Here is a 12698-nt window from a genome sequence, read left to right on the forward strand (position 1 = left end):
TCTTCTTCACTGATAAAGTTGGAGTTTTTTGCAGTTATGCACTAGTCTCACTTCAGACTGACACGAAGCCGAACCAATGGAGCTTCGCACTGGCGTCAGACATGCGCTCATGAAGCACAGCATTGACCCAGAGGGGCGTGTTCCAAAGCGCAGGGTGATGTCACTGAGGGCCAATCAGAAGAGAGTTCGGTGAAAGCGGTTTAAAGAGTCACGCGCACGTTTGAACGCGCTGAATTTATGGCCCCGTGCTAAAAATTAAATAATAATAATAATAATAAAAAGAGAAATAGCTTTCAGTTATTCATAATAAAAATGAAGAAATATTACTACATAATATTGAAATTACAAAAAATAAATAAAAATGCTAAAATTAAATAAAAAAATATCACTACAGTCCAACTTAAAGCTAATATAATATTTTATAACGAAAATAGCAAAACCTATCAAGGACATGTACAGGTCATAATTATCACCAGAATGAGGAAAAAAAAAAAGCAATAATAATTTAGATTTTTGCTTTAAGAAGATTAAATTAACATTTTAAATATTTTTTGAATTGTGACATAATTTTATATATTACATTAATTATTAGATTAAATTTACATCAGCACAAATGAAAGGTAACACATTTTCAATATCATCAATGGGGGAAAAATAAATGTAATAAATATATTCTGGCGCATATATATATATATAAATAATTGTTTATTAATGAAAGGTACATTGAAATGTACAATAATTATTTCCTTCTTTGGCAAATACATTTTATTAATAACATTAAAAAAACATTATTAAATATGAAATGCTTAAAACAAATAGATTTTCACAAATATATATTTAATGTATATGTTTATTCATTAAAATTTCTAACACATTTAGTAGTAACATTGGCACATTAATTTAAATAAGAAATAATAAAAAAGAAAAAAATTAACAAACATTACTACCTAAACTGTAAAATATTAATATTTATTTATATATGTATATATATATATATATATATATATATATATATATATATATATCCAATAAATATTCTCAGTCAATTAAAAATAAAATTTCAATAATTAATAATAAACATTAAGAAATATGAGCATTATATTACCAAGCTTATATAAGCTAAACATTTCATTACAGTCAGTTTCGATTGAACTTTAATGTAGTTACATGTACATTCATACTTGAAATGCAAATTAATTGAATGATCTTTTGAGTTTTACTACATTTAAGGACTTTAATGATGTTGTTTTTAATTTGGGCTTAATTTAAATGATTGAAATACTTTGTACAGTGGGTTATTTAGCCTAATTTCCCCCAAACGGTTCTTATAATGTAATAACATGCAAATATATCATAATTACCCAGATAGGCCTTTGTTCATTTGTAAAGTGGGAGTGACTCCAAATATGTTAAACAGTACGTGGTTTACATAATATTCCAAACACATTAGCATTTTGTGTGTTTGTAATAGAAAGTATGACGAATAGATTACAGAAGGATTTGGCAATCAAACGTAATGTGTGACTTAATGAGATTTTTTTGATGATGATCTTTTTTTAAAGTTCCAATACAAGCATGAAAACATATTTAGAAATGTGTGTGTGTGTGTGTGTGTGTGTGTGTGTGTTTCTCTCAGTGGAAAATCTGATGTCATGTGGTGTGATATTTAGAAGCAGAGGAAGTGAACAACCACTTCCTGTTTTAAAGAGCTGCATGTTTTGCTCAGGCCCTGTTTCACTATGAGATCAGGGCACCCTGCATAGATATAAGGGTGTATCTCAGGAAATCCAGGACACCAAAACTAAAACAAAGAAAAAATAAAGGAGGAAAAAATATATATTTATATATAAATATTAAAACAAAGGATAATACATGAAAATAATAATAATAATAATAAAATAAAACGTGTCATTAAAAATTCTTACATGTCCAACAAAAAGAGAATGTGCAGTATATATATGTTTAAATATGTATTTATTTTATATTGTATTTTATATTTAATTTTTTATATATATTGTATAAATATACATTGCATATATATATATATATATATATATATATATATATATATATATATATATATGAAAATATTAATTAAAAACAAAAAATTTAAAAAGGGAATACATTTTAAGATTAAATAAATATATATATATCTATCAGCCTGAAATAAAAACAAGGATAATACATTAAAAAAAAAAAATATATATATATATATATATATATATATATATATATATATATATATATATTTAATTTTCCAATATTCCTAATATATATATATATATATATATATATATATATATATATATATATATATATATATAGGAATATTGGAAAATTAAAAAGGAATAAATTATAAGATTAAATTATATATATATATATATATATATATACAAAAAATAATTAAAAAATAATTATATATAATTATATATAATATATATATTATATATCAGCCTGAAATAAAAACAAGGATAATACATTAAAAAATATATAAATTACATATATATATATGAATATTGGAAAAATAAAAAAGGGAATAAATTATAAGATTAAATATTTATATATATATATCAGCCTGAAATGAAAACAAGGATGACAAATTAAAAAATATAAAATTATAAATTTTCCATTAATATATATATATATATATATATATATATATATATATATATATATATATATATAAAAGCCTGAAATAAAAACAATGATAATAAAAAATAAAAAAATAAAAAATTTGACTACATTTGAAAAACTATATAAACAAAATATCTTTATTTTTCATATTGTATAAATATATATATATATATATATGTTGTATATTAATATATAAAATAACTGTTTATTAATAAACGTACAATGAATTACATAATATTTATTGGACACAATGGTAAATAATTTCATTAATAACATATGAAATGCTTAATAGATCAGTAAATGTTATTTTATTCAAATGGATAATAAATATCAGATAATAATAAATCTGCACTTTCATGTTACAATCTTTTAAGCATTAAATAATGTTTTATGACACATTAATGGAAGTCAAAGTGTTGCCCCCCCCCCAAAAAAAACCCTCATTACCATAAAAAAATTATATTATTTAAATTGCAGTATTTAACATGTTGTGCTGCATTTATCTGCACTGTTTTTAATGTGCTTGCTTGTTGTGAAATGCTGAAACGACCTATAAGAAGCTAAGCTAAGCTTTATGCTAATGCTGTAGCTGGTCCGGTCATGCTAAGTCTTGCCTGTTTAGTATATTCCTGTATTGAAAGACAAGCCTCCAGAGAGTTCAGCATCATTTCTACATATGATTTAGGTGTGAAGGAGTTTGTTTGCTGAAGCAGCCGAACATCTTGGTGAGCATAAGTGTTCAGATGGCACGGAGCAAAACTGCTTCACATGACTGAGATGTTTGTGATTCATTTCAAACCATTTTTCACCATCTGTCTGATGTCGAAAGCCAATTATACAACATGCTCGGAGAGCTGCATTGAGTTAAGATGGCCATGCGATTAAGATACATCAGATAAACTCTTTACGTAAATAAAAGATAATAATTGTACATAAGAACTAATTACACATGCAAACACAACAATGACTAAAGGTTTGCATAGCATGCAGACATGATTTTACTCATGAGATTTCACAGAATGAGTTTCATTCTGTGTCATTTGAGTCATCATTGAGTCTGTGTCGTGTATTTGGCGCCATCTCCTGGTGGTCATATGTAACATTGTGCTTCATGTGGATTATCTAATGATCTATACATCTGATTATCTTGTGTGTGGACTCGTTTGAAAGATAATCACCTGCCTCTAAATAATGTATGTAAATAAAGTTACGATAGTTTATGTTCTTTGAAGTTATAAGCCAAAACGTGGCTTATAAGCAACACCTGTTCACATGAAACACTGAATGTCAAAGACATGGACTTAGTTCAGGGCTGGACTGGGAAGAGACATTGGCCTGGGATTTTACATAGTAACTGGCCCAAAAGTTGTTGAGCGAGGGGGGGGATCATTGTCCTTTCTGCATATTGCGGCGCCATTTTGTGGTCCGTTCTGCAAAGCACGGCGGCTCATTTTAGCTTATCGCTGCCCATTATGCGGCCGACTCACTGGCCCCGATGGCCAGTCCGCCCACCGGGAAAATACCCGGTATCCCAGATTACCAGTCCAGCCCTGGCTTAGTTATTACACGCTAATGTTTTGTCTGCAAGTAACACAAATAGGCAGGTTATATTCTGCTCTTTCAGAGCTTTCCAGCAACATATGACACATGGATATTAGATCAGTCTGATGCTTTTAATGATTGCAATATTATGCACAATGCAAATTTCTTTTTTTAATGATTAAAACTGAACACTTCTGATTTGTCTGCAAATTTCAAAGGACGTGTTCAGTTTTTGGTCATAAAGCAGAGCTTAGAAGCTTTCAAATTATACCTATTTTGTGTTGTCATGACTCTGGGGCTTAATATTTCTTTTTAAATGTTTTCTCCAGGGCCCATCCGAGCTTAAAGGGTTAACAAGGTTGCATTTACTGCATTGTTACTGTTGCATTACATTATTTTCCCATTAAAATAAAAACAATTCAGTGCACCTTTTCAAGAAGTAGTGTCAAGGATCAAAACAACTAAAAATGTTCCTGAGAACAATATCTGAACTGTAACGTCCTTTGATGAGGTCAGTCAGATGCAGCATTTGCGCCTCCTAGTGGTCACTATCTGTCACTACACGCTCTGTAAATGTCACTGCATTTCCAATCTTTTCAATGCAACCACTGTTATTTTTGCACACGTCGTTTACATATTTATTCTAATATTTTGTCCATATGTCAAAACAATATATAATGGCACTTTTTCTGGTTGGCAACTTTGGCATTTGATGTGTATGTTGTGCTACAGCACATGCTAAATAATCATTACTCTATCTGTATTACCATACTAATGGACACATTTATTATTGCATAATTAATACAAAACAACTCGTACACCAATTTGTAACAAAAGAAACCTGGATTTCAGAAAACGAAATATTTTCAACTTTTAGCCGTCATCGATTTGTTGTGCCTTGTCTGCTTGCTCACGTCTCCTGACCTTCAGAGAAATTCCAAAGTAGGTAATGTCTGCAAATAATACAAATAAGTACCTGTTATATATGTGAAGCTTGTCTCAGTTTATGTATAGAATCTGTCATTTATTCAAACTTAATATCAATGACACTGCATCCTCATAAAACTGTAGGTGCACTTGTTACATTTAAATTACAGCAAATTATTGTGAGTGTGTGTGTGTGAGAGAGAGCGTGTATGTGTGTGTGTGAGAGAGTGACTGAGTGTGTGTGAGAGAGAGAGTGTGTATGTGTGTGTGAGAGAGAGAGAGTGAGTGAGAGAGAGAGAGAGTGAGTGTGCGAGAGAGAGAGTGAGTGAGTGTGAGAGAGAGTGAGTGTGTGAGAGAGAGAGAGTGTATGAGAGAGTGACTGTATGTGTGTGTGTGAGAGAGAGAGAGTGAGTGAGTGTGAGAGAGAGTGAGTGTGTGAGAGAGAGAGAGAGAGTGTATGTGTGTGAGAGAGAGAGTGAGTGAGTGTGAGAGAGAGTGAGTGTGTGAGAGAGAGAGAGAGTGTATGAGAGAGTGACTGTATGTGTGTGCGAGAGAGAGAGTGAGTGAGTGTGCGAGAGAGAGAGTGAGTGAGTGAGTGTGCGAGAGAGAGAGTGAGTGAGTGAGTGTGCGAGAGAGAGAGTGAGTGAGTGAGTGTGCGAGAGAGAGAGTGAGTGAGTGAGTGTGCGAGAGAGAGAGTGAGTGAGTGAGTGTGCGAGAGAGAGAGTGAGTGAGTGTGGCTAAATATGTGCTAGCTATTCACAACGCCAGAGACAGCTAATTCTCTAGAGTGACCCAATGTATTTATTTATACAGTGTGTGTATATTTATTTATCCATCTATTTACAATGCTACATGTGACATGATTTATACATATATGTTTTGTTTGTTTGTCTGTTTGTTTTATTATTTATATATAATATGTTGATGCTTTGGCAACATTGTGTTACACAGTCATGCTAATAAAGCAAATTTGAAATTGAAATTGAAATTGAATTGTGAGAGAGAGAGAGTGAGTGAGTGTGAGAGAGAGAGAGTGAGTGAGTGTGAGAGAGAGAGAGAGTGAGTGTGTGAGAGAGAGAGAGTGAGTGAGTGAGAGAGAGAGTGAGTGAGTGTGAGAGAGAGAGAGTGAGTGAGTGTGCGAGAGAGAGAGTGAGTGAGTGTGCGAGAGAGAGTGAGTGAGTGTGCGAGAGAGAGAGTGAGTGAGTGAGTGTGCGAGAGAGAGAGAGAGAGTGTATGTGTGTGAGAGAGAGAGTGAGTGAGTGTGAGAGAGAGTGAGTGTGTGAGAGAGAGAGAGAGAGTGTATGTGTGTGAGAGAGAGAGTGAGTGAGTGTGAGAGAGAGTGAGTGTGTGAGAGAGAGAGAGAGTGTATGAGAGAGTGACTGTATGTGTGTGCGAGAGAGAGAGTGACTGTATGTGTGTGCGAGAGAGAGAGTGAGTGAGTGTGCGAGAGAGAGAGTGAGTGAGTGAGTGTGCGAGAGAGAGAGTGAGTGAGTGAGTGTGAGAGAGAGAGTGAGTGAGTGTGAGAGAGAGAGAGTGAGTGAGTGTGAGAGAGAGAGAGTGAGTGAGTGTGAGAGAGAGAGAGTGAGTGAGTGTGAGAGAGAGAGTGAGTGAGTGTGCGAGAGAGAGAGTGAGTGAGTGTGCGAGAGAGAGAGTGAGTGAGTGTGAGAGAGAGAGTGAGTGAGTGTGAGAGAGAGAGAGTGAGTGAGTGTGCGAGAGAGAGAGTGAGTGAGTGTGCGAGAGAGAGAGAGAGACTGCAGCAGCAGGTCATGATCCACATGAGCTCCTGAAACTTTACAATTTTTTAACCTCTGGAGTGAAGCAAACCTAACAAAACGCATATCAAACCAAAGATAATAGCAAGAGGAATATTAAGAGAAACTCTTAATAATAATATTGAGGCAACTGGGAAACACCAAGGCAGTGCAATCAGGAGGAGAACTGGACAAAACAGAAGATACTGGAATCAATTCACATCCAAAAAACAGGCAAGACTGATTCTCCATCTACACTACATTTACTGTAAAAGACTGTTGCAAATTAGTGAACCAGAACTAAAGAAAAATAAGTTAATTCTGGGTCAAGTGAAATATATTGAATAATATAAAAATAGCATAAACAACTAGCATCAGTCTGACAGTGACAGTTGGAAAGTGACAGTTAGAGAAAATCAAATCAAAACAATGGAATGCAATGCAGGGGAGCCCCTCCCCACTCCATCACATACCCTCAGACTGTCAAGAATGCAAAGGACAAGAAAGCCTTTAAATACAGCCTGCTGAAGAACAACCCAGAGACTCTGATGGCAGATGTTTCACAAAAAGGGGACAGAGACATCATCACTAATCTGCTCCTCTACACAACAGACTGTAATATTTGGCACAAGATAATCTGTCAATATTACAAAAGTTATAGAAAATTAGGCATCTGTAATGGCAGACAAATTCAAATTTATGAAGAAAATGACACTAACAAGGCATTTCTAACTGTAAATATCTACCATAATGGAACCATAATGTTCCAGGGGACTGAAGCATGTCTCAGCTCTGTCCAGGCAAACTTTACCAGCCTAAAAGCTCTGGCAGATGCTGAGAAACCAACACAGGGAGCTGCAGGAGACAGTGAAGCCCAGAGCTCAAGGGAGGGGCGGAGCCTAACACTGATGACGGCGACTCACAGCTGGAGCAGTCTGTCACTCAGATCAGAAACAGTCTCTCCCTACAAGAGGTAGAGCTGGTGGAGCTCAGGGAACTAGCACTCTCCTATGCAACATCCAATGAGCTTCCAACACCTGGAAAATAAACTCAGTCACCTCACAGGAGACTTTGAAGCTAGTGTTAAGGAGTTAAGAGGAGAGATACAAAATCTGCAGCAGGACAGAGAGACCCTGAGTAAAGAACTGAAAACAGTCAGGGAGGTGCTGATGCTCAGAGAGGGAGAAATACAACGCCTGAGAGAACAGACAGAGCTCCTCACACACACCTGCAAGCAGCAGCAGCCCAGCTCTCCCACCAGCCAGACAGCAGCAGCAGCAGTCCACACTCCGACACCAAACTCCAGCTCTCCCAGCAGCCAGACAGCAGCAGCAGCAGCCCACACTATGACACCAACCTCCAGCTCTCCAGCAGCAACACCACCACCGATGTCACAGGCAGAAGCCTCTGAAGGCCCCCAAGAGCAAGAAAATGCCCTACTGAATACAGAAATCATAATTCTAATTGATTCAAATGGTAAATTCAGTAAATGAAAAACAGCTCTTTCCTGGCCACAAAACATTAAAACTCTGGTGCCCAAAAACAGATAATGCCCTACAACAACTGAACAAAGACAATCTGGGTGAACCTAGCCACATCATCATCCATGTGGGCACTGAATGACCTGAGGGCACAACAAGAGCGAGTGGCAGAATCAGTGACACGGGTGGCCATTAAAGCAACACAAACCTTCCCAACTTCAAAAGTAGTTATCTCCACCATCCTACCAAGATCAGACATCCATCCTCGCACCATACACAGAGTAAACACAGACATCTCATATAGATGTGCTGGAATGCCAAACGTTCACCTGGCACATCATCCCACACTGGACATCCACCACCTCCATGACCACGTCCACCTCCATAAAGACAGTGTTCATATGTTTGCAAAAACCCTTAAAGACGTGGCCTTGGGCCGAACCCCTGGCAGCCTTCCAAAGAACGCCAAAGCACCCACTACCCCTCAGCCAGCGAGACGGTTTATTCACGCAGCACCACAAAACATCGTCTCTCCACACTCAGCTGAGCCCTACACTACAACCCCTACCCAGAGACCTGCACCCTATCGCCAACTCACTGTACCTCCACCCCCCCGCCCTGGGCCTCGCCACCCACATCCTGCCCCCCTGCATCTGCATCCTGGACACCACCGCCCATGGCCTGGACCTCCACACCCTGCTCTCTACCACCATCAGCAATACCCTGCACCACAGGACCATTTCTCCTGGCACCACAACCACAGAAGACCCAGAGCAGCTCCAGCGAGGAACAGCATCTCAGCAGAACAACGGCCCAGTCCACATCCACACCCCCACCGCCCGAAAGCAACAGGAGCAGCTGAGTTATGCTGCAGCCCTGAAAGGACCAAGCCACACCAACCTAGTAGAGATTAAGGACCTTCTCAAACTTATATGCACACGCCTGGAACAGTAGTCGTGAGTAAAAGAGATGCATACGATATATTTAGAAAAAAATAAAATATATATGTATATATATATATATATGGGTATATGTATGTGTATGTATGTATGTGTGTATGTATATATATATGCATGTATATATATATATATATATATATAGAGTAGAGAGAGAGAGAGAGAGAGAGAGAGAGAGAGAGAGAGAGAGAGAGAGAGAGAGAGAGAGAAAAAAAAAAAAAAAAATCATAATTTGGTTTACACATGTATACTTTGATAATATGTTAGACATAGGTTTGTATTACTCTAGAGCTTTATTAAGATTGTAGAATTTTTAAACTTGACTAAATGAAATCATTGACGATTACAATGTGGAATATTCAGGGTATTAATTCATCCAGTTTTGGTAACAAAACCCAAAACTTAGATTTTAAGAAAAACATATCGAACATGGACATAATCATACTACAGGAAACTTGAGCAGAACTGATAAAGTCACTCTTTTGTCCCTCAGGATACTGTGAAACATCTCTGTCCTCTAGAAAGCATGAAAGAATCACACGTGGGAGAGATTCAGGGGCATCATAATCTGGCACAAACAAGAAATTGATAATTACATCCAAACAATTAAAAAGAAGAATCACACATCTGGCTCAAAATCAACAAGCACCTTCTCCAAACATCAAAAGACGTGTTCTTATGTGCTCTTTATATTCCTCCCCTGAATCTCCCTACTATAATGAGAACATCTTTGAGACCCTCCACAGCCAAATCAACCACTTCCAGGCCCAGGGAAGTGTGTTGATCTGTGGGGATCTAAATGCCAGAACAGGATCCCTACCCGACTACACTACAGAAAATGGGAATAACCATATTTTCGGACAAAACTTCCCACAAAACACCGTAAACTTCCCAAGGTTTAATTCCGATGCCCAAGTGAATAAAAACGGAAGCTTCTGATTGAGCTTCTGTCAAAGCCTCGGTCTGTACCTCGTCAATGGCAGGGTGAGAGGGATTCTCTAGGGAGGTACACCTACAGTTCATTTCATGGTTGCTCAACAGTAGATTACATGATCACAGATTTAGATCTATTCTCTTTCAGAGCATTCACGGTCAGACCACTAACACCCCTATCAGATCACAGCCAAATTACTGTGTATCTAAAAAGGACAAAACATTTGAACATAACTTCACAGCCCAGTAAGCTGTACAACATCAGAAAGAAATACAGATGGGCGTAAAACAGCACAGAAAAATATGTGACAGCAATGGACCACCCAAAAGTATGCGACTTATAAACAACTTCCTGTGCAGAGTTTATCCTCATGATGGAGATGGTGTAAATCTGGCCGTGGAGAACATCAATTATATATTTGATTATTTGGCAACTATATCTAACCTCAAATCCTCCAAGAAATACCATAAAACCAAACAAGAGAATGAAAAATGGTTTGATTTAGACTGTAAAACAATGAGGAAAAAATTAAGACAATTATCAAATGAAAAACACAGAAAACCAAACGATGCAGATCTATGCCATCAATATTGTGAGGAACTTAAACAGTATAAAAATACACTCAGAACAAAGAGAGAACAGTGCACGCAAAATCAGCTCAAAACTATTGAAGAATCGATACACTCAAACAGTTTCTGGGACAATTGGAATTCCCTGAATAAAAAACAACATGAACAAACAGCCATACAAAATGGAGACATCTGGAAAAATCACTTTGAACAACTTTATAGTGAAATAAAAATGAACCCAGAACAAACTCAAATATATGAAAAAAATATCAATATGGAACAAACAATTGGTAAATACCAAAACCCATTAGACTACCCCATCACAGAAAATGAACTGATTGACAAAATCCAGGCCCTAAAAATCAAAAAAGCAAACGGACCAGATGGCATCCTCAATGAAATGCTGAAGAACACACAGCACACATTAAGATTGGCCTTACTGAAACTGTTCAACTTGGTTCTGAGTGTTGGTCATTTCCCTGACACCTGGAATAGAGGACTCATAACGCCCATTTTCAAGAGTGGAGACAAATTAGATCCAAACAATTACAGAGGCATCTGTGTGAGCAGTAATCTGGGGAAGATGTTCTGCAGCATCATCAACACAAGACTCGTTCACTTCCTTACAGAGCACAATGTCCTGAGCAAAAGTCAGATTGGATTCTTACCAAATTTTAGAACATCAGACCATATCTTCACCCTACATACCCTGATTGACAAATACATCAACCAAAACAAAACCAAAATATTTGCTTGCTTCAGTAGATTTCCAGAAGGCCTTTGATTCAATTTGGCATGAAGGCCTTCTTTCTAAACTTTCAGAAATTGGTGTAGGGGCAAAACATACAACATCATAAAAACAATGTACTCAAACAATCAATGTGCAATTAAAATTGGCAATAAACAAACGGAGTTCTTCACTCAAGGGCGGGGTGTGAGACAGGGCTGCCCACTATCACCGACCCTCTTCAATATTTACATTAATGAATTGGCAAAACTCCTAGAACAATCCGCAGCTCCTGGCCTCACACTACATGACTCCAGTATAAAGTTCCTGCTGTATGCAGATGATCTGGTCCTGCTGTCTCCAACAGAAGAGGGTCTACAGCAGAACCTGGACCTCCTGCATCAGTTCTGTCAGACCTGGGCCCTGACCATTAACCCAACTAAAACAAAAGTACTAACATTCCAGAAAAGACCCAGATGTCAGGGAAAGAGACACAATTTCACCCTTGGTACGACCAAAATTGATCATACCACAAACTACACATACCTCGGGCTGAAATTCAGTGCAAACGGAAACCTCAACTTGGCCGTGAATGAACTGAAAGCGAAAGCAAGAAGGGCTTTCTATGCCATTAAAAAATCTATCCAATCTGAAATACCAATCAGAATCTGGCTCAAAATATTCCAGTCAGTCATTGAACCTATTGCACTATATGGCAGTGAAGTTTGGGGTCCTCTCCTAAATCAACAATTTGACAAATGGGACAAAAATCCGATTGAAGCCCTGCATACAGAGTTTTGTAAAAGCATTCTTCGGGTACAGAGAAACACACCTAATAATGCATGCAGGGCAGAATTAGGCCAATACCCTCTATTAATCCACATTGAGAAACGAGCCATCAAATTTTGGAAACATCTAAAACTGAGTGACCCCAACTCTTATCATTATAAAGCCCTTAAAAACCATGAAGTGAACGCTGAGAAGAGTCCCATCATCCAGCTGGTCCTGAGTCTCCACACACAGACTAACACGACTAACAATAATCAGCCTCAGGACACGGACACCCTCATCCACACAATCTGGCCCAACCAAATGATAAAAGCACAAAAAGAAAAGTACCGAACTTATTGGAATGAAACAACACAAAAACAAAGTAAACTACAATGTTATTTGACCC

General features: G+C 37.0%; 1 protein-coding gene across 2 annotated transcripts in view; it reads right to left on the minus strand.

The window, feature by feature from the left end:
• Window positions 1–2883: 2883 nt before the first annotated feature.
• Window positions 2884–12698, minus strand: part of taf1a (TATA box binding protein (TBP)-associated factor, RNA polymerase I, A) — a 31508-nt gene continuing 21693 nt past the window's right edge. For both annotated transcript variants that reach the window (XM_052095487.1, XM_052095486.1), the window contains one exon: window positions 2884–5129. In XM_052095487.1, the coding sequence (XP_051951447.1) occupies window positions 5050–5129 (80 nt within the window). In that variant the 3' untranslated portion in view covers window positions 2884–5049. The remainder of the gene's footprint in view (window positions 5130–12698) is intronic.

The sequence above is a fragment of the Xyrauchen texanus genome, chromosome 28, assembly GCF_025860055.1.
Source record: "Xyrauchen texanus isolate HMW12.3.18 chromosome 28, RBS_HiC_50CHRs, whole genome shotgun sequence".
NCBI lineage: Eukaryota > Metazoa > Chordata > Actinopteri > Cypriniformes > Catostomidae > Xyrauchen > Xyrauchen texanus.